General features: G+C 39.6%; 1 protein-coding gene across 9 annotated transcripts in view; it reads left to right on the forward strand.

Annotated features, from left to right (window-relative positions):
* Positions 1-21985, forward strand: part of TJP1 (tight junction protein 1) — a gene marked incomplete at its 5' end in the record, with an annotated part of 252576 nt that overhangs the window by 125834 nt on the left and 104757 nt on the right. For 6 of the 9 annotated variants that reach the window (XM_082618297.1, XM_082618299.1, XM_082618300.1 and 3 more), the window contains one exon: positions 8127-8584. The exons of the other annotated variants lie outside the window; for them this stretch is intronic. In XM_082618297.1, coding sequence (XP_082474423.1) covers positions 8558-8584 — 27 coding nt within the window. Of the gene's footprint in view, positions 1-8126; positions 8585-21985 lie in introns of those variants that run through there. 9 annotated transcript variants of the gene reach the window in all.

Below are 21985 nucleotides of genomic sequence, written 5' to 3' on the forward strand. Positions count from 1 at the left end.
TTTCTGTTTATGGAAGTCGCCCTATAGGTGAATTTCATTCAGGTGCCACTCTTGGGGCAGGTGTCCTTTGTAGAGAGGGTTGTGTGCTTCCAGTCGCATCACACAGAGGCATCAGTGTTGGCTTGTCTTACTTTCAATAACGCTATAACATTGATGGGTGGGTTGATCCTTTGATGATCAGTACCCGAATCTGTTATTTCAGTGTTACAAGACGATGATTTCCTAATTCCGTCATTCCTTCCAGATTTATTAGCTGGAGTTTCTTTCATAAGGAACTTTCCCTCATCCGTTAAGAGTCATTTGGTTATCTGCAATAATATTCAGACAGAATATATATTCTTTCCTTTTAATTGACAGCTTAGATAATAAGGAGTTGGTACCTGAGTTATAGCTAGAGCTACTCAATACATAGTTGTTTGGGGGCCTCTCTTGCTTATTTACTCTCTTTTTTGATATTACAGGTAGACCTCGGAGACATGGCAGGTTCTAATGCAGACAACTGCAATAAAGCAAATATCACACTAGAGCAAGTCAAATGAATTTTTTTGATTTCCCAATGCATATAAAAATTATGATTTCACTATACTGTAGTCTGTTAAGTGTGCAATAGTAGCATTATATCTGAAAAAAGAATGTGCATACCTTAATTAAAAAATGCTTGATTGATAAAAAATACTAACCATCTGACAATGGAGGGTTGCCACAGACCTTCAATTCAGGGTTGCCACAGACCTTCAATTTATTAAAAAATGCAATACCTGCAAAGTATAATAACACGAGGTATGCTTGTATTATGAATTCATAGGTTTTAAATATTCAGTGTGTTTCAATCAATTGCACTTTTTTTTTTTTTTGAGGCTCAAATTGTTTCATCTTTGGCCAGTGGAAGCTACCTGGTTGCTTCTCTCACCTTTTGATCCATTATTCTTTGAGAATTTCCTTGCTTTCTGGCACAGTATATCCCAGGATTATCTTTATGTTTCTTGCTCCAGACCTGTAATCAGCCATTCCTGGCTGGAGATTACAGTATGGGCACTGGTTGGGCTCATTGCTATTGAGTTTTTATTATTTCTAGTCCTTTCGATGGCAAGAGCTGGGAAACATATATATATATATATATATATATTGTCAGCCCTCTGTATCTGTGGACTGTGCATCTATGGATTCAACAAACTGCAGATTGAAAATATTCGGAAAAAAATTCCAGAAATTTCCAAAAAGCAAAACTTGAATTTGCTGCACACTGGCAACTATTTACATAGCATTTACATTGTATTAGGTATTATAAGTAATCTAGAGATGGTTTCAAGTGTATGGGACGATGTGCATAGGTTATATGCAAATACTACACTAGTTTTTGTAAGGGCTTGAGCATCCTTGAATTTTGGTATCTCCAAGGGTCCTGGAACATATAGATACATATATATGTTTCTTTTTCTCTTAAGTATATTTTTAAAGTTGTTATACTGATTTTTTAACTTGTTAGAATTGCAAAATTTTTATTTAACTTCTTCAATTTTATGCTTTTTTCTCTTTTCAGTGGAAAATTTTGGTTCCTAACTGTGTTAACATACATTAATATATATTGATATATTAACTAATATATAACTAGTGTGAAAACATATATTATAATTTAGCATTACTAGCATATACTAATGCTAATAATATATAAAATTAACATTATTACTTTGAAACTGTTATATATTTACATTTAACTTTGAAACTGTTATACACATACTGTGATATTGCTAATATTGTAAATTATTGTACGTTAATAATACTAATATATATTAAATATACTAATGTATTAATACATATATAAAACAGCTAATTACTATATATTAGTTAATACACTAATGAGTATGTCAGTTTTATGTTAGTTAATGTGCACACACACGTAGATAAAAGTTTCAAAATAATGATGTTGATATTATTACTAACAGACTACTGGATGAAATTTAAGATTTCTCTGCAGTGCCCTTTTCCTTAGAAGATATTCCGCTGAGAATACAGTCAAAGCACTTTGGACAAGTCATTGGGAACAGTTCTTTTCTTTGTATGGCTAGGGCACCGAAGTAGTGTTTATTTTCTCACCCCAGTATTTACAGATGCCTTTTTTCTTCTTGATTTCATTTTTTTAAAAATATGCAAAACATTTTTGTTTCCAAAGTCAAAACTATAATATCGAGTCTGTCTAGAAAAGTCTCATATTATTGATGTCTCGCCCTCCTCTAAAGGCAATTCCTTTTATTTGTTTATTTTGCAAATATATGTATATATTTTACTCCCTTTTAAAATTATGTTAAATATAAAAATATATTTACCTCTTTTTCAGTGGAGTTCCACTAACTTTTCTACATTTTATGTTTATTATTTGTTTTAAAAGACTACTATTATAAAGGTTTTACACATGCATAAACTGTAAACAAAATCCAAACATTATACTTTGGGAGACCAGACTGTTTAGCTTCTGTTAAGGAATATATCTGGGTTGTTTTTTAATCCAATGAGTTTGGTACTCCCTGCCATCTGGGAAAGACAGACGCCAAACTAAAGTGGGGTAGAAGGATTTCTTCTGATCTCCATTTATTGTTTGAGGCTGAGAAAATATCTCACAGAAGTTCTTTTACAATGATGAGTTTGAGAAAATAAATTCCTTGAGTATAATAAGAGCCATGAAACTCCAGGTGTGCCCTGAGTGTTGTCCTCTGTGACTTTTTTTTTTTTTTTTTTTTTTTTTGTGCGGTACGCGGGCCTCTCACTGTTGTGGCCTCTCCCGTTGCGGAGCACAGGCTCCGGACGCGCAGGCCCAGCGGCCATGGCTCATGGGCCCAGCCACTCCGCGGCATGTGGGATCCTCCCGGACCGGGGCACGAACCCATATCCCCTGCATCGGCAGGCGGACCCTCAACCACTGCGCCACCAGGGAAGCCCTCAGGCTAGTTTTAAATGCAAAGATCAGAACATTTAACTCGTATGAGGAATTAGTTGAATTATACAATTGATATTTCATGGCTTGTCCCTGGAGTTGTCCCTCAAGCCAGCCAGAAGAGACAAGCACAGGCAGACTCAGAAAGGTTGGGAGGAGAGAGGACCCCACTCCCAAGCAGAGACCGACAGGCAGGGGTAGCACCCCTGGGCCTGGGATAATCACAACCAGAAGACCCTCCAGGGCCCTGGGGGTCCCACTTGCCTGCTGGGCCTAGCAGAACCCCCTTCTCACAAGCTGCCTGACCAAGATGCCGTAGCTGGGCACAGGGTCTGGGGGGATTGAGCTCCTGGCCCGCTGCTGCAGCCCACAGCAGACAGCAACCACCAGGGATCCTTAAACCTCCAGGCCGGGAAGGCTTGGTACCCGAGTGGGAGCTGAGAGAGAGGCTCTCCCTACCAAGGTGGGAAACAGCACTGCCTGCCTGGGCTCTTGCCCCACCCAGGATGCTGTGGTACCCAGCCCTCGCCCATCGCTGTCAGGGAGGGAGGTACAGGCCAGGCTTCAGGAGTCCTGGGAGCAGGCAGCCTGGAGCCCCTCCCCAGAGGCCACAGGAGCCAGGACCAGTGTGAGCTGAGACCACAGGACCCCAGTGTGCGCTCTATCCACCTTCACTTACAAAACACAAATCCGAAGTGAAAATCATTCAGATTCAGAGCATTAAACCCCAAGTGCAGGGCCTTCTGAGCGCCGGGTTGTACAGCTGCACTGGCAGCTTTGAAGGTAGCCTGGGTGGAGTCAGGGGCTTTTGTTTTTGTTTTTTCCCTCCGTTTTTAAGATGGGAGAAACTAGGAGAAGCTTGAATTCTGAGAGGTAGAATCCTTTAAGCTGAGATAGGACAAAGATGATGGCCAGAGAACTTGGCTGATAGGGCCAGGCCCCCAGATGGGATTCCTTGCCCAGGGGGAGGGAAAGAGAAGAAAAGCAAATGTTAGGATAGGTGTGTCATATTTGGCAGGAAGGGAAGGGAGTTTCCATTCCTCAATTTCTGTTTTCTCTATGAATTATCTGCTTGGGCTGGGGAGGAGGTCTTTGAGGGGTCATTAGAAGAGTGTAGAAGTGGGAAACAGGAGCTGTGAAGGAGGGGCAGACTGCTCCCTCCAGTCCAGCTGGAGTCATGGATTCCACGGAATTATGAAGTTTCTAGTCGGCCTGGTTGTGTGACATTCACGACCCTAAAAAGAGAAAGCTCTACCTTGCCATGGTCAGAGGAAGGATGGCCCCTCTCTTCCTTAGGAGGAACTCTTCTTAGGAAGGACTGTTCTTTATTTTGAACTGAATAAAAAATGACTTGTTTTTAGTGTTTCTACGTCCTTTAAAAAAATGAAATGATGTTGGTGATAGTAACATTCTTTTGGTATTTTTTTTTATTCTGGCAAAAATCTATATAAAATGTACCATTTTAAACATCTTTAAGTGTACAGTTCATAACGTTTGTTTTTAAATGTCCTTTACTTTGCAAAATAAAATAAGATTAAACGTTGGTCATTCTGTATTGTACCCATAAAGTGGGTTTTTTTGTTTCTTTTGTTTTGTTTCATTTTTGTGAAATTTTACTGGTCTGTGAAATCTAGAAACTTTATGAGCCTTAAAAAACTTTTTCCTATTTAACAGTGTTATATGACTCTTATTGGCAGAGGAAAACTCTGAAGCAGTTTATAGAATTTTTTAAGATATGGCATAAGAGTGAGATTAGGACTACTTATTTTATTTTGTTGTTACAGTGCTCTGATAAAGTTCTCCTAATTCCAGTATTTTGTATATATGTCTCTTTTGTGACATTATCAACACTGTCTCATTTTCTGCCACAGTGCCATACTTCCCCTTTATATGTCATGTGTAAACTCACAGCTCATACTAAAAATAACTATGTTTTTCTAAGGAGTTTTTTGGTAACAGAAAGATAAATATACATATGTAAAATGTGGGTGTGGTTATAGTTGTTCATTTGGTCAAAGCTGTTTTAATAAATGGTTCTAAGATTTATAAAGATTTCGCACACATGCTGTTTTTTTCATTCTGAGCCACAGACACCAAAAATCCCACAGGAAGTTGTCTTTGAAAGTGTGGTTTTTTAGTTTCCTGTTCAGTTTGCATTAGATGATCAGAAATAATCTGTGCAATCGAAAGAGATTCTTGGTTAAACTTTATTGTAATTCTAAATGAGAATCTCAAATTTGCTTGTATTTCTTCCCATATAATTGATCTAGAGGAGCTATAATCACATCCATATGTAGGCAGTAAAGTTGTGGTATAATGTGAACCTTTTTTTGATGTTCAAAGGATAAACTCTTCATTGTTAAAGGGGCAACTATCTGAGATTATGCTTTATGCTTTCCACTTCTTATCAAACCATCTCCCTGGCAATAAACTGTAGGAATGGAGATGTACTTTTAATTCTTGACAACTAACTTTTACCTTCATTTTTACAAATGACAAAAACTTTCTCTTTGATTCTTCAGAGAAAAGGAGAGACATTAAAAAAAATTGTACAGCTTAATTTTTTAACATCTTATAGGAGTATAATTGCTTTATAATGTTGTTAGTTTCTGCTTTATAACAGAGTGAATCAGCTATACATATACATACATCCCAATATCTCCTCCCTCTTGCATCTCCCTGCCATCCTCCCTATCCCACCCCTCTAGGTGGTCACAAAGCACCGAGCTGATCTCTCTGTGCTATGTGGCTGCTTCCCTCTAGCTTTCTATTTCACATTTGGTACTGTATATTTGTCCATGCCACTCTCTCACTTCGTCCCAGCTTACCTTTCCCCCTTCCCGTGTCCCCAAGTCGATTCTCTACATCTGCATCTTTGTTCCTGTCCTACCCCTAGGTTCTTCAGAAACATTTTTTTTTCTTTTTAGATTCCATATATATGTGTTAGCATCCGGTATTTGTTTTTCTCTTTCTGACTTACTTCACTCTGTATGACAGACTCTAGGTCCATCCACCTGACTACAAATAACTCAATTTCGTTTCTTTTTATGGCTGAGTAATATTCCATTGTATATATGAGCCACATCTTCTTTATCCATTGATCTGTTGATGGACACTTAGGTTGCTTCCATGTCCTGGCTATTGTAAATACAGCTGCAATGAACATTGCGGTACATGACTCTTTTTGAATTATGGTTTTCTCAGGGTATATGCCCAGTAGTGGGATTGTTGGGTTGTATGGTAGTTCTATTTTTATTTTTTTTAAGCAACCTCCATACTGTTCTCCACAGTGGCTGTATTAATTTACATTCCCACCAACAGTGCAAGAGGGTTCTTTTTTCTCCACACCCTCTCCAGCATTTATTGTTTGCAGATTTTTTAATGATGGCCATTCTGACTGGTGTGAGGTGATACCTCACTGTAGTTTGGATTTGCATTTCTCTAATGATTAGTGATGTTGAGCATCCTTTCATGTGTTTGTTGGCAATCTGTGTATCTTCTTTGGAGAAATGTCTGTTTAGGTCTTCTGCCCATTTTTGGATTGGGTTGTTTGGTTTTTTGATATTGAGCTGCATGAGCTGCTTGTAAATTTTGGATATTAATCCTTTGTCAGTTGCTTCATTTGCAAATATTTTCTCCCATTCGTACAGCTTTAGATATTATAACTACCATTGAAAAAAATTTTAAAGTATACTATTATTCATTGAAATATTTTTATCAATGTAACTTTTAAAGCATAGTATTCTCAAGGTTAAATTTCTTGCTTGATTTCATTATTTTTAAAACCATGGCAAAAGGAAAATAAACTAAAATTGCCATCAGACGTATTAGATCTTTGACAGATCATTATATAATCTAGCATTTAACTTATATACGGTAGGCTTGATGAAGAGTGACAAATGAGGAAAGAGGAAAGGTCTCAGTGCATTTATAGATAACATTTCTAGGTTTAGGTCTGTTAAAGGTACGATGTCTAGTTCTAGGCAGGTCATGCTGATTGCACATCTTACTAAATGGGAGGACTAATAATGTGGAAGGTCTTCCACAGCCACCTTTTCAAATAAAAAAATAATATCACCACAATTAAAAAAATAGCATTTGTTCATAAGGAAATTTTAATTACAGTTCCTAAAAGAATAAATAATACTTTGTCCAAAAACAAAAGTCACATCCAACATGACTTTAAAACAAAAGTGACTGTAACCATTTCTGTGCATGGGGAAAAAAAAGAAAAGAATAAGGGTTTGATTTGCAGAATGCTTTTTTCTAGTTCCATAGCTTCAGGTTGCAAAATGTATGGTATTTTACTTTGAAATTTTAATTGATATTTATGTATGATATACAGATATTTCTTGGTTACGATGTTATATCCATACAGTTTGAATTCTAAAGAGAAAACCATCGTTTAAAACCTGATGTTTCTGCTTTTTTCTGTTTCTCGTGTACCTTTTATGGCACTACACTAGGTACTTTTAAGGAGCTTACCATTTAATGTTACTAAGAATTCCTGACATTTGTGAAGAGCTTTACATTTTACAGAGTGTAGAATAATGAGGGAGGAAAAGGTTTCTTAAATACTCCTTGGTGTCTAGCGAGGGCGTCTGCACTGCGGGCTGATCAGCCGGACCGTGGACCGAACGTCCTCGCAGCCTTTTCTGCTGGGCGCCTCCCCTTCTCTCGCCACTAAGAATTTCAACATTTTTTATGCCAAAAATATGCTTTTGGGATCCCTGTCTGTACCGGCTGGAGAAGGGGGTGTTGGGTCTATATCGAGGCCTCATGTGCGTGAGCCCCCTGGTGCCCGTGACCCCGTGACCAGTGTCCGCGGGGCAGTCGATCCGTCCACAACGACAGCCAGGACGCACTTCACAGCGAGGCCTAGGCAGGCGGGCGGCGGGGGCCGCGGCCAGGTGTGTCTCTGTTCAAGTCGCAAAGGCTGGGTACACGGAGGCTCACTCCTCGGGGGCGCTTTCCGCCTGACCCGTGATGCGAACAAACAGGAAACTCCGTCTCCAAGCTACTTCGGAAACTGGGCTTTTCCTTCCGCGACAGGGGTCGCGTCCGGACAGGAAGCTGACCAGCCGCTCGCCCCCTCGCCCTCGTGGCCCCGCCCCCGCCTCGGCCCCGCCCCCCGCGCGCGGCCCTGCCCCTGCCACGGCCCCGCCCCCTGGCCGGGCATGCTCAGTGGGACGGGTCGGGTTGGCAGGTTTGCGTGGCCCTCCGCGGTTGCCGGCGCCGGCTCAGCCCGCCGACGCCACGTCCCGTCGTTGCGGCTCGTTCCTGGGAAGTTACGTGCGGAAGCTGCTCGCAGGGAGCCGGCGGGTGGGCCGCGGAGGGCTCGGTGCTGCCGAGCGTTGAGCGGGCGGGCCCGTGCCGGTGGCGGGGCTGCGGCCGCCGCGCTCGGAGGGAGGTGCCGGCCGGGCGCGCCCCGCGGGGAGCCCCGGGCGGGGCTGGCGCGGCGCGGACTTTTGTCCTAGTTGAGTCCCCTCCCCGTGGGCCGGGCCTCTCCGGCGCCCCCGCCCCGCTCGCTCCCGGGAGATGTTTATCTGGGCAGCTGCGTGAGGAGCCGGTGGCTGGCGGCGAGGAGTCTCGGGTCCGAGGAGCATCGTGTGGCACCGGAGAGACAAGATGTCCGCCAGGGCCGCGGCCGCCAAGGTGAGCGCTTCGGGGGCCCGTCCCGCCGGGGGCCCGTCTCCCTCCTCCCGCGGGCTGGCGGCCGGGCCGGGGCCCGAGGAGCGGGCGGGCGGCCGGGGGTGGGGACGGCCGGGGCCCAGGCAGGTGCATCGCGGCGGCGTCGCTGGCAGTCCCCGGCTCATGCCTGCGCGGGGAGGGAGCAGGGCGGGCGGGAACGCGCAACAGGTCCCGCCGGGAAGCCGGGCGCGGGGAGCGGAGGTCGCGCCGGAGCCACCCCGGTGGGCGGTGGCTGCTGTCTTTGCGGGAGTGGTTGGTCCCTGGCGAAACCGTGTGGTTTCGATCTGATGTCACTGTCGCTGGTATGCGCGCGCCCGCGACAAGACATTGGGACGGCAAACACTCAGCCCGTGTGGAGTAGGTTGGATTTTTGTTGTTTTAACTGTTTTATTTACTTACGGTAACATTGAAAAAACTAAACTCTTAACAGTTTTTAATAGTTTAGTTTGAATTAAACTTTCAAAAGTACCACAAAATACCCTTAAAAATGGACAGTTAGATGAACTCTAAACAATAAATATTGGCAAAGACGTGTGGGTTCCTCAAAAAAGTAACACTTTTTCCTATCAATTTTTCCATGTGCTTTGAAGTATTATGCCATTTCCTCAGTGCTTTCAAACCAATTTATATATGACATTAAAAAGCTGAAGTTTTTTTAAAAAATAAATTTATTTTTTTAAATTTTTGGCTGCGTTGGGTCTTTGTTGCGGTGCGCGGGCTTCTCATTGCGGTGGATTCTCTTGTTAGGGAACACAGGCTCTAGGCACGTGGGCTCAGTAGTTGTGGCTTGCGGGCTGTAGGGCGCAGGCTCGGTAGTTGTGACCCACGGGCTTAGTTGCTCCGCGGCATGTGGGATCTCCCCGGATCAGGGGTCGAACCCGTGTCCCCTGTATTGGCAGGCGGATTCTTAACTACTGAGCCACCAAGGAAGTTCTCTGAAGTTCTTAAAAATCAGTTAATATTCTCCCTCCTTTTGTACATTTTAACCTTTTTCACCATAAAATTGTACCTGCTCTTTTAAACGATTGCGGGAATACAGAAATGTGAAGAGTAAAAATCTTCTCCCTTAAAAATCAACTCATTACTTCAAACAGTATCAAAGTGCTTACGCAGGTACTGGTTTGATTTTTTTTGTTTGTTTTTCTGTTTGAAATGTTTATTCATAGTATCTCGGACCAGGTATAATAAGACCCTGGAGTTTCTGATCTCAAGACCTTGTTTTCTGGCTGGCAGAAGTTAGCGGTTACACTTAGTAGTGAATTCTTCTAAGGAATTTAGTGTTCTCTCTTTAAGAAAACTTTCATGTGTACCTTTTTGACCTTACACTGATTAAGAACAATCTAAAGATTTAGAATAAAAGGCAGAATTTTGCATGATTTTAAAATAAGCTTACATTATTTACTTTTCTTGGGAGGAAAGGCTTTGTTTCCGTATTACAGAGAATGTCACTGTGTTCCTGCAGTGTGATCTCTGGCACTTAATATCCAAGACCACACACTCTAGAAAGGTTATTTCATGTATGGAGAGAAGTAAGTTTTCAGTAGATTGCCATAGTAAAATGATGATTTAGAAGGAGTCCTACATTTTCTCCTGAATCATGGTGTTGAGATTTTATGGCATATTGCAAAATATCACTAGTTAAACATTACATTTTAGGGACGTTTGCATTCTTAAATATTTATGAGTAGAATGTCAGTTGAAAGCTTGCTTTTCTGAAATGCTGTGTTATGGGACCACCATGAAATCTTATGTAGATAGAGCAAGGCAGGCCGTAAAAGATAGGTGAAATGAAATAGTATTCAACCAAGTCACGTTTAATTTTGTAAGGTGATTAAAATGCTTAATAAGAACCAGGCTGTGTACTCAATACTTTACATATATTTTTGTTTCCTCCACTTCCCAGTTAAAAAAAAGTGAAGACATTAATTTTGCAGCTTGCTTTTCTTGCTTTTAGCATAATAGTTTGTAGAACTCTTCTCGAAACCAGGACCTTTGATTCTATATTCTTTGTAATGATTGAATATTCTTCCATCCCATGAATATGCTGCAGGTCATTATTGCCTTACTGATAGACATTTAATTTATTTCCAGGATTTTATTGTAATAAGTAGCCTTATATTTTAATATCTGCACTTATATAGTACTACTGTATGTCATATTCTTTTTTTTTTTGGCGGTATGTGGGCCTCTCACTGTTGTGGCCCCTCCCGTTGCGGAGCACAGGCTCCGGACGCACAGGCCCAGCGGCCATGGCTCACGGGCCCAGCCGCTCCGCGGCATGTGGGATCTTCCCAGACCGGGGCACGAACCCGTTTCCCCTGCATCGGCAGGCGGACTCTCAACCACTGCGCCACCAGGGAAGCCCTGTATGTCATATTCTTAAAAATGGAATTTCTGGGTCAAAGGGTATGCATTTAAAATTCTGATATACGCCACTAAATCTTTCTCCAAAACGGTTGTACCTAGAATTAATAACAATTGTTGGTAACTTACCTAATTTTAAAGGACATAAAACCTCAATAAATGAGATGAGAAAATATACTCTCTGAATAGGGGAGAGTGACTCTTGTAGAATATACCAAATTTCCTAGAGTTGGTGTATAAATGTTAACACAATTCCAAATAGAATTCCAGTGCGGTATTGTAGAAAACTTGACATATTGATGAGAAAGTTTATCTGATAAAATAAATGGATGATAGCCATGAAATTTTTGGAAAAAGAATACCTTATTAGAAAACCTAATGTGTTATAAATTCAAAGTAATTTGAGGCAGTCTTTTAGCTCAGGAATAGACATTGGAATCACAGAGTCCAGAAACATCTGTGTGTTTATGAGGTTTTAGTGATTATGATCGTCAGCATTTAATGTGTGTCAGCTATTGTTCTAAGTGCTTAACATGTAGTTCTCAGTATCGATATGAAATGAGCACTACTGTTATTCCCCAGTTTATGGATGAGGAGATTGAAACACACAGAGATAAAGTAACTTGCCTAAATTCACCTATCCAGCAAGAGGGAAAATTGAGACTGTATGATAAAAATAACATGGAAGATTACTGGAGAAAGGATGGATTATTCAATAAATAGTGCTGGGACTGTTGGTTATCCTCTTTAAAAAAAAAAAATTTTTTTAGGCCACCCCCACCTCCGAAAAAAATCCAAATGAGATGTTTGAAAAAGTGCAAAGAAGATAAATCATAAAATACTAGAAGAAAGTGTAGGATGCTTTTAAAAACTATATACTTAAATTGGAAAGGGGTTTTCAGTGCATGATATTAATTTAAGTAATAAAGGAAAAGTTCAGATATACATCTGAATTTGCAAACAATTACTAGTGTACCTGATGTGAAATGATTCAAAAGTTGAAAACAGGAATTTGAGGGCGGTTCTCTGTCTCACCAAGGAATTGTTTAATTATGTAAGAAAATGATATGAATAATTGGGAACATTTCCATTTGTTGAATCACAGAAAGTGGCTGAAGCAAGTGCAGTGGCTTCTGGATTTTTAAGCAGTTTCACTTCAGAGGAAGCAATAAAATGTAACATTGTACTGTATGCTTATTAGATTTTGCTGCTTAAAAGTTTCCATTTTGTCTCAGGAACAGAATTTTTTTCGCCTGGTTGATTAGTTTTAAAATTATAATGTAGTTTAGTATGGAAATTATTTACACCACTTCTTAGGAATTGATTTATAATTATCAAATAAGGCACAATGAACTTTCCTTAACAGCTGAACATTTGAAAGTTAAAAACTGTAGAGTAAAGCTAAATGAACAAAATTAATTACGAAATTAGTCCTTATAGATAGGAATTGTGTCCTCAGTGGCTGTTATGACGTAGTTTTAATTTTGGTACTTAGTGATTGGTATTTGCTTCATACTGCTTTAGAGGTAAATTAAAAACTCACTGTGCTTTATGAGAATTCACTAATTGTGTGTGCCAACGTTTATTGGGCTTCACTGTAGTAATATTTTTCTTTACCTGCCAAATTTGTACAATGTTTTTCACTAGAAATATTTTTATAGTATTTAAGGCAAAGACTTAATTTTTTATGTTAGTGTGTTTGACATGGAAGATGCTTGTGGTTTAAACCTGTCATTTATGTGCTTGGTTGATAATCCTGACTGCATTTATAACTCTTAAGTTCATTTTAGGACAGCTGCATTAGACAGGTACTTTTCAAATCTACAGTGCTTCCCCACTAGTGAGTGATAGTGGAGGTCAGCCATCCACACCAACAAATAATGAGGTTAAAACCAATCTGTGGCTTTGAGAGCTGTAATGTAGTATATATAGTACTGTTTCCTGTTTGGTTTGAAGGAGAAAGATTACAGTAGTTTCACTGCTTTTTTTTTTTTTTCCAATCCTGGTAACAATGTACTAGCTCTGACTTTTACTTGCTCTTTAATCTTTTTTCTATTTAGAGACCAAATGTAAACTCAGTACAGTTCTAAGAATAAAACTGAGTATAAACAAGACAGATCACCAAGCTGCTAAGGAAAGTGTCATTAAAAATAATAATTTTGGTGAAAAAATTGGAAGTGTAATCCTCTTTATTGACATAGTTCTGACATGATAAAAATTCAATCTAATGGAAGACCACGAGTCCGGCTGTAAATCCATGTGTGGTGCCACTGGTCCCTGGCCGCCCAGCCACAGCTCACTGCAGGCTCCGTGCCAGTCATGCACTCAGGGTCGAGCACTGATGGAACGTGGTAGGGTTGGAGACCAGCCATGGGACAAGCAGAGTTATTTTTTATTCGTAGAGTTTTTGATCAAATGTTAAATAAGATTAAAAGATAGTTTATGTCTAGTATGATATTTCTGAAATATTTGACTAGAACTTGCTTTGCATCTCTGAATTTTGAAAGACAATCTTGAAAAACCTCCTTAGCTTAATTTTTAATCTTGTAGAAAGAGACACGTTAGAACAATTTACCAAGTTTTGAATTTAATCTAAAATTGGTCTGTTTCAGTATAGTATTTCTAATATAAGCCAGCAATAAAAATAGGCCTTTTGCTACTACTGACCTAGAGTGCTTCCTAATTTATTTATTGCAGAGAAGAGTGGCTTCAGGTTGCTTCTTTATGGGTTAGCCAGGTGCTTGATTTCCATGCCTTCCTAAACAGATACATTCTTAATAATGAGAAGTGTGCGGTGAGTTCATGGGTAGGGAATTTCATGTTATATCCTAAAAATGTGTGAAAATAATGGACTCTGAATGATCGACTATCCCACAGAGTACTGTTTTAATATGAGGAAACCAATGTTGCCAAAATTCATACCACAAAATACCATTTGAGATTTAATAACAAGCCCTGTTACGTATGTAGTGTTAATACTGAATCTCAGAAAGCCCTTAACTTTGGGATAGATCAAAAGGTATGTTTTAATTTGTGTTGTAGGTGCATTTCAGTATATATTAGAACAGTCTTAACTCTTTCATGCTGGTAGAATGCTGGGAAGTGAGTTGATTGGTGAGTGACTTCATTCTAGTTTATCATGTCCAGAAGAGAGGTGAAAACTGGAACGAATATTACTTTGCAGGGATGCTAATTAGGAACATAAGATTAGCATATTCCTCGCTTGATTAAAAAAATTTTTTTTGATTTGCTGAAATATTTTTTTTGTTTTTTTTTAAATAGTGTACATTCCCAAAGAGTGAAAGTTCATTTTTTTCTTGGTTATTTTAGGAATTTTCACTCTTTCGAATTGTTGCTAGTAATCTCTTGGGTTTGTACACAGTTTTTGATAACAAATAAACTTAATTTATGATTGTTCTCTTAATTCAATACATAATGCTAAAATTCAGGAGGTTATCAGTAATGAGATTCTTTTTGTTAGTTCAGCAAGTATTTATTGAGCACACTTTGTTTTGGATCCCTGTCCTCTAAAGGCTTATAGGTTTTAGCTGCCCTGTATTGTAATAATCAGTTGTGAAATGTGTAATTCATTTTTAAGATCCAAAGAATTTGAGTTTTTATTCTTAAAATAAATATGAGCACACTTCAGGTCATCTTATAAGAGCATAGCACTCTGCTGTGCTTTTTTGGTTGGGGAAGGTGGTAGAATCCCATCTAGAGCCTGGGCTTACTGTAACACATGAGTTTCTGCATTTTCCCTTGTTAATTAAAAAAAAAAAACGTTTCAATTGAATCTGGATACATTCACGCATTTGGTAAACATCTAAATAGGAGAAGAAGGTTAAGAATTATAAAGTAATTAGAATTTACTTATATACTTATAACTCCTTGAATATACTGACATGAAAAATGGACAGTAAGCTGGCTGTTACTATTATACTTAGGGTCTAGCCAGTTGTTAAATATGTAACAATTTGGATTTTTGAAACTGTATTCTATATTTAACTGTATTCTATATTTAACAGATACTCACTGGTGGCCTAGTATGAACCAGGCACTGTTCTAGGTGCTAGAAATAGAGCAGTGAACATATCACTATGCTGTACTTGTGGACCATTTTAATGGTGTGGGCAGAAAGCAACAAATAAAATACTGTAAATAAAATGATTATGAGCACCTAGAATCCCTAACAGGCCATTTCTGGATCATAACTTGCTTCCCCCAAAGATTATAAGTATCTTGTCTTCTATATTACTTATTTTCTAGTTTTTCTGTATAATTTTACCACTTACGCATTCCGTAAACACTGGTTTTGCCTGTGAACTTTATACCAACAGGATCTTCTGGTGTGGACTCTTGTATATGGCTTCTCTTGCTCAGTGTTGTGTCTGTGAGATGATGGACATTGTGGGTGACTAGTTCATTAACTATCATTATATTCGTGGGTGAAATTCGTAGTCTTCCATTTTAGGAGGGCTTGTCAGATTGGCTTCTGGAAAAAGTAGTTTGAATTAGACTTCTGTGGGTTTTGAGGGGAAAATGTTGTATACTTGTCTGAGGGGCAAGAATTAGATAAGTGTATTGGCTAAGCGTTGGGACACTAACAACTATGTGAAAAATAGGGAGCTGCTTTTGGTGTTCATATGATGTTTACCTTGAAAAGTCAGTTTTAATTTTGAGGGCTTTTTATGACTGAGGTCTTAAAATCCATTATCTTAAAGTATATTTTCATAGGTATCCATTTACCTGACACTGATGAGACCAGTGAAAGCCCTGGTGGGGAGAAATTCGTGGTTCAGCAAAAACAAGTGAACACAAGTGTACTTTTCAAAGTATGATTGTAAGAAATCTTTCCCAGTGGTGTCATGTAAAGGAACTTTGGAAGATTTATTTACTGTTTTTCTTTTTTTTTTTAAAATAAATTTATTTATTTATTTTTGGCTGTGTTGAGTCTTTGTTGCTGTGCGAGTTGCAGCAAGCGGGGGCTACTCTTTGTTGCAGTGTGCGGGTTTCTCATTGCAGTGGCTTCTCTTGTTGCAGAGCACGGGCTCTAGGTGCACGGGCTTCAGTAGTTGTGGCTTGTGGGCCCTAGAGCTCAGGCTCAGTAGTTGTGGTGCACGGGCTTAGTTGCTCTGAAACATGTGGGATCTTCCCAGACCAGGGCTCGAACCCGTGTTCCCTGCATTGGCAGGCAGATTCTTAACCACTGCACCACCAGCAAGTCCCTATTGTTTTTCTTTTTTAAACAGTGATACATGTTGGAGTATTTAATTAAACATATACCAACCCATATTTTGATGCTGTATTTCCTGTAAAGTCAGAAGACAGTGGCCATGGCAAGCAGATTTACATCCTACTTGTAAATAATGAGAAATGTGTATTAATAATAAATAATAGCCTCCTAATACTGAGTGCTGATTCTGTGACGATACTAAGCTAGTTGTTTTATGTGCATTGCCTCATCTGATCTTAACAATTGTAGTAGGTACTCTTGTGACCTCTGTTTCATAGGTGAGGAATCTGAGGTTAAATTTACTGCTCTGGCTAATGGCACACTTGCTTCTAGGCTTTATAATTCACACATGCGCATGCTTTTACGTTCACGTGCTGTAAGGAGTGTCAAGGAGAGGAGTATGGAATGGTGTTAGGCGAGTCGTGACTCACGAGAGCAGGAAGAGAGGGTGCTGTGGGGTCAGAGAGCACGAGCTCCTCTGAAGGAGGCCAAAATTGCCCCGCCCCAGCTGACTGTTGCTGGTGGCGAAGACAGCAGGCTGGATCTTCGCGGTTTTTTCCAGAAGTGGTTGTAAATCTAGATTTTCTGTAAATTACCTTGACTTATATGTTGGGAGCTGACTTCATTTTTTATACCTTTTTATTGTGAAACATAACACCTATGTAAAAGAGCAGAAAGCACATGTACATTAATGAATTATCACAAAGTGAACACCCATATAAACACCACCCAGGTCAAGGAGTAGAATATTGGCAGCTCTTCAGCTTCCTTCATTGCCCTCTACCTGATAACCTTATCCTGCCAGTGAGCCACTGTCCCGACAGTAAGACCCCTGTGTTAGGATCTTCCTGCCAGCACCATTCTTTCCCCAAGACAGCCACTATTCTGACTTTATGTTTTTAAAATTCATGTGTTGTTGCATTATGAATTCATTCATCTTCATTGCTGTTTAGTATTTTATTGTGTGAATGTACTACAGTTTATTTATTCTACCATTGATGGGCATTTGGGTTGTTTACTACTTTGGGCTATTAAGAATAATGCTTCCACTATTAAGATGAGCACTTGTTCATCTCGGTGAACATGTGCACGTTTTTCTCTAAGATGTATTTGGGGACGGAATTGCTGCTGGATTGTTTAGTGTGTCATCACTTTCAGTAGACGATGTCTTCTGCAAAGAGATTATACCAAATTACACTTGTCATCATCAGTGAATGAGAGTTTCTGTTGCTCTGCATTTTCACCAGTACTTGGTATTAGCAGACACTTTTGGCCCTTTCTGGTTGGTCTTTAGTGAATTTCATTGGAGATTTTAATTTGCATTTTTTGACTAGATGAAGTTGAGCAACTTTTCATGTTTATGCCCTGTTTGAGTCTATTGTCTATTTTTCTTTGGGATTATCTTCTTATTGATTTGCTTTGTATTTTTTTTTTTTTTTTGGATAAAAGCTAGTTGATTATATGTATTGTAGGTATATTTTCCAATGTGGTAGTTCTCTTAATGGTCTTTTGATGAATAGGAGCTCTTCATTTGAATGTGGTCTGAGTGTAGTGACACAGGAGAAAGGCCAGCAAGGGAATAGAGAGTTTCCAGAGAGGGACCTGTCTGTTGATAGGCCAGACCCTGCACAGAGAGAGGTCAAGCAATATAAGAACTAAAAAGGTTTATCATTGAATAACCCTAAGTCTTTGTTACTTTATTACGTGAGTTTAGGCTCTGGAATCTGCATCTTGAGTCTACCAGTTAATACTGTGTTGTCATCTGTACAACTCAGATGATCACAGTACTCTCAGGGACCAGTCTCAGGGTGGTTGTACACTCAGCACAGTGCCCAGAACAGGGTGAGCTGTTATGTTGGCTGTAACTTTTAATAAAAACGTTTTAAGTGAAGCCCACCTTAATATCAGGGAAGAGGTGTATAGGAATTATGGTATTTCTGTGTATGTGCATTCTTAAAACACTTACTTTACGTATTTAGGTATGTATGTATTTATTTGATACTGGACAAAGGTTAGTTGAGTCCCAGACCAGCAAGATGTGTTGTGGTGTCAGAGAAAGTCCTTGAGCTCCCGAGATACTTTTCGAAAATTTTATTACAGTAGTATTAAGTAAGAGATGCACTCTTTTGTCTGACGAATTAGGGAATAGAGACTAAAGACTACTCCTACTCCAGTGCACCTGGTTCAGTTGGGCTACCTATCTGATAGGGTGAATGACCTGACCGATCAGCAGATTCTGTTCAGTTCTTAACTCGTGAGCACCTCATATCTTTCCAGTCTTTCCATGGGTATTTTCTACCATTTACATCCCCCTCCCTCCAACACACAGATATATACACACATACACACATTCTGTTCTTCTTTTTGTACTCCTGTAATAGACTCCTAAGTAGTATCATACCCCTTCTTGTCCCTTAGTCTGTCTTTTTAAAACGATCTTCTCAAAATCCAAGTTTGATTAGTACCCTCTTTCCCTGTGCCCCAGTACGCATGCTCATTCTAAAACTCCTAGGCTTCTTAATTGACTTCAGAAGTAAAAGACCAAAATCCATAATATGATCAGTAAGCTGCTACAGGATTATTTGACCCCTACCTACTGCTCTAGCCTCATCTTGCATCTTTTCCCCCCTCTTGGTCTCTGTTCTCAACCTGTGCTGTCCTCATTTTAGTTCCTAGCGGGTACTGAACTTCCTGCCAGGTTTGTCTTTGAGTTCCTCTCATGGCACTCGTTATTTTCTTTGTAGTATTTATTTAAGCCTGTGATAATATATTCAGTTGTGACATTTTTTGATCATCCATTTCTGCCATTAGACTGTAAGCTCCATCAGAACAAAGGTCATCTTGGTGTGTCCTGTCATTGCAGAGCTTAACAAAGTGTCTAGCTTATAATAAACTCAAATATTGTTTGAATGAACATGGAAAGTGCTTTCCTATGCTAGGGCTCTTGCACATGCTGTTTTCTCTACCTGGAAAGCTTCCCCACTTCTGTCCCTCATTCACCCAGCATCTGTGCCAATTTTTTTTTTTTGACAAGTGCTTATCAACTTATTAAAAGTTGATTTCAGCATTTGCAGTGGTGACTTCAGCCCTGACTCCTGGCTCAGTGTTGACGGAAGTAATCTGCTTAACCATCTCAGGACTGTGCAAGTCAGCTGTGGAGCCTCTTCTGAAAACCATCCCAAGTTTTAGAACCTTCACCACCAGGAATTTTCCTTGTAGCTATTCTCAGAGTCTTGGTATGCATCTGAACTGGTCCTTTCACTTTGAGATGCTTTTCCTTTGTGCCTCTGGTCAAGTCAGTGTTGAGGCTGGTGAAGATGATTGTAATTCCCTGAACTGCCAAGTCTGGTCCCACAGGTCCTTACCGCATTTTGCTGCGGCCGCAACTGGGCTTCCTGCCTGCCTTGTTCCTCAGCCAGAGCAGTTAGAGCTCTGAGGATTTGTCTTCCTCAGAGAGCCATGTCCCAATACTAACCTCGAGAACCTTGTCCTGAGCCCAGAAAACAGTTTAGAACTCTGCTTTAAGCTCCCTGTGCTTTACCTGTATTTCACTGTACAACAACTTGTACTTATTTGTCTGCTGCTTATTTGATTAAAATCTGACGTCCCTCCTGGACCAGAGGCACCGTTTTCACCCTGTTGCTCACTTACTGGTAATAGACCAGGTTACATTCAGCCAAAAAACTCCCAGAAGGTCCTAGTGCATCTTGAGGACCCGCTGCACTTATCTTTCCTGGAAGGGGAGGCAGCTGCTGAGGAGCCAGCCCACGGAAACTTTGCATAATGGCCTGGCATTTTGGTCGTAGGATTCTTGGTTTGGGTCTTTTCTAGATTCAATAATTAACTTGTAGTCCCCTCAATTGCCTTCCTTTTTTTTAAGTGGAAAAAGTTTGAGCCCATACAGAAGTATACGAGGCGTGTAATGAATCCCCACGCTAGCCTCACAGGTCCAGTCGTCAGTTTACGGCCAGTCTTGTTCCATCTATACTTCTACCCATTGTATTCTCTCTCCCCCGTTATTCTGAAGCAAACACCAGACATGTCTTTTCATCTAACATTTGAGTATATATCTCTAAAAGATAACTCTTTTTAAAAAAATAACTATATTACTATTATCACACTTTAAAAACAAATTGTAAATTTAAAAAAATCCACCATTTAGTCAATGTACAGTTTCTAATTATCTTAAGTATCAACTTCTGTTTTCAATATATTTAAGAAAAAACAGGAGCCAAATAAAGTCCTCCCATTGTGATTGTTTGGTGTGTCTCCTAAGTCTCTTAGACTGTAGGATTCTCCCATCTGGCTCTGGCCCTGGCCCTGGCCTTCCCACCCACGGTGCAGTTTTATTGGAGGAACAGAATTGTTTGTCCTATGCAATTTCTTGGTCTGGATTTTCCCTGTCATAGTTACAATGTTTCTTGCCTTCTGTATTTCCTGAAAATTGGTGATTAGAGCCAGCGCAGTTCTGTCTAATAGAAATATCATATGAGCCACATACGTGATTTAAATTTTGTTAACCACATCAAAAAGTTTAACAGGTGAAAATAATTTTAATATTTTATTTGTGCATATATCCAATATATTATCATTTTAACTGTGACAGTTCTTCCGGTTTCTCAGTCTTCTCCTGTCTTTTATGACTTGGACACTTTCAGTGAACGCTGGTCAGTTATTTTTTAGAATGTTTCCATTTGGGTTTGTCTGATGTTGTCTCATGATTGGATTGGGGTTATGCATCACATTAGGAAAGGGTATGTGATATTTATGTTTTATTACTGGTGTGATAACCTTGAACATTTGGTGAGGTACTTAACTGTTTTTCCCTTTGTAATTGATAAATATCTTGGGCAAGATACTTTGAGATTGTTTCTCTTCAAACTTTTGCCCACTGGTTATACTCTTTGACCTTGCTTGCAGCAGTTATTACGATGTTTTTTCCCTAAAATAGTGATCTTGTATTTCTCTCATTTCTTCCACATTCCTTTGTAAGGAAGAGCTGCCCCTTCTTCCTCATGTATCTAGTTATCTGTACATGTATGTTTTATACCATGGGTTTATATGGATGCCATGATTCCTATCCAGCACTCTTCATTCTAGTCTTCACTCTTTCTTGTAACTTCTTTGTCTGACAGTGAGAAATCAGCTCATTGTCTACAGTATATTCAGTTATTAGTTTAATCCTTATGTACCTGTCCAGTAGTTAGCAGATTGTTAACCTATCCTATCCTTCTGAGAAACAGATTGACTTAACTCGAGTACAGTGTTTGTGTACAGTTCTTTGTGTCTTTAACATTACAGTATCCAGTCAGAATAGTGTTTTCCACAGTTACTTAGCTGAGTGTTTTTCTACCCATCCTCTTCGCTTGTGGTATTCATTTGTAATAGATAGGTTTTTCTGTTACTGTTTGTATTCCATTTTGGTTCCCACCACCTCATCCTGGTTGATTTTAATTATTTATTTGTTATTTTGGGGTATGTGAAACGTTACTGTAGTTCAGTGTTGCAAAGAAATATCATTCCTTCCTCAGTCCTACCACCTTCTCCCTTCCACCCCTTTCCTACTTACTCTGTAAGTAATCAATTTCTTTAGTTTCTGGTTTATCATTTCTATATTTCTTTTGCACAAATGAGCAGATACATGTATATAATCTTATATTCCCTTCTTTCCTTCATGAAGGGTGGAATACTATTGATATTTGTGCACTTTGCTTTATTCTTTTAAAGGTCTGTATTTGAAATTGCTCCATGTCGGTTCATAGAGATCT

Source organism: Mesoplodon mirus (genome assembly GCF_964341445.2).
Source record: "Mesoplodon mirus genome assembly, chromosome: 4".
Classification (NCBI taxonomy): Eukaryota; Metazoa; Chordata; class Mammalia; order Artiodactyla; family Ziphiidae; genus Mesoplodon; species Mesoplodon mirus.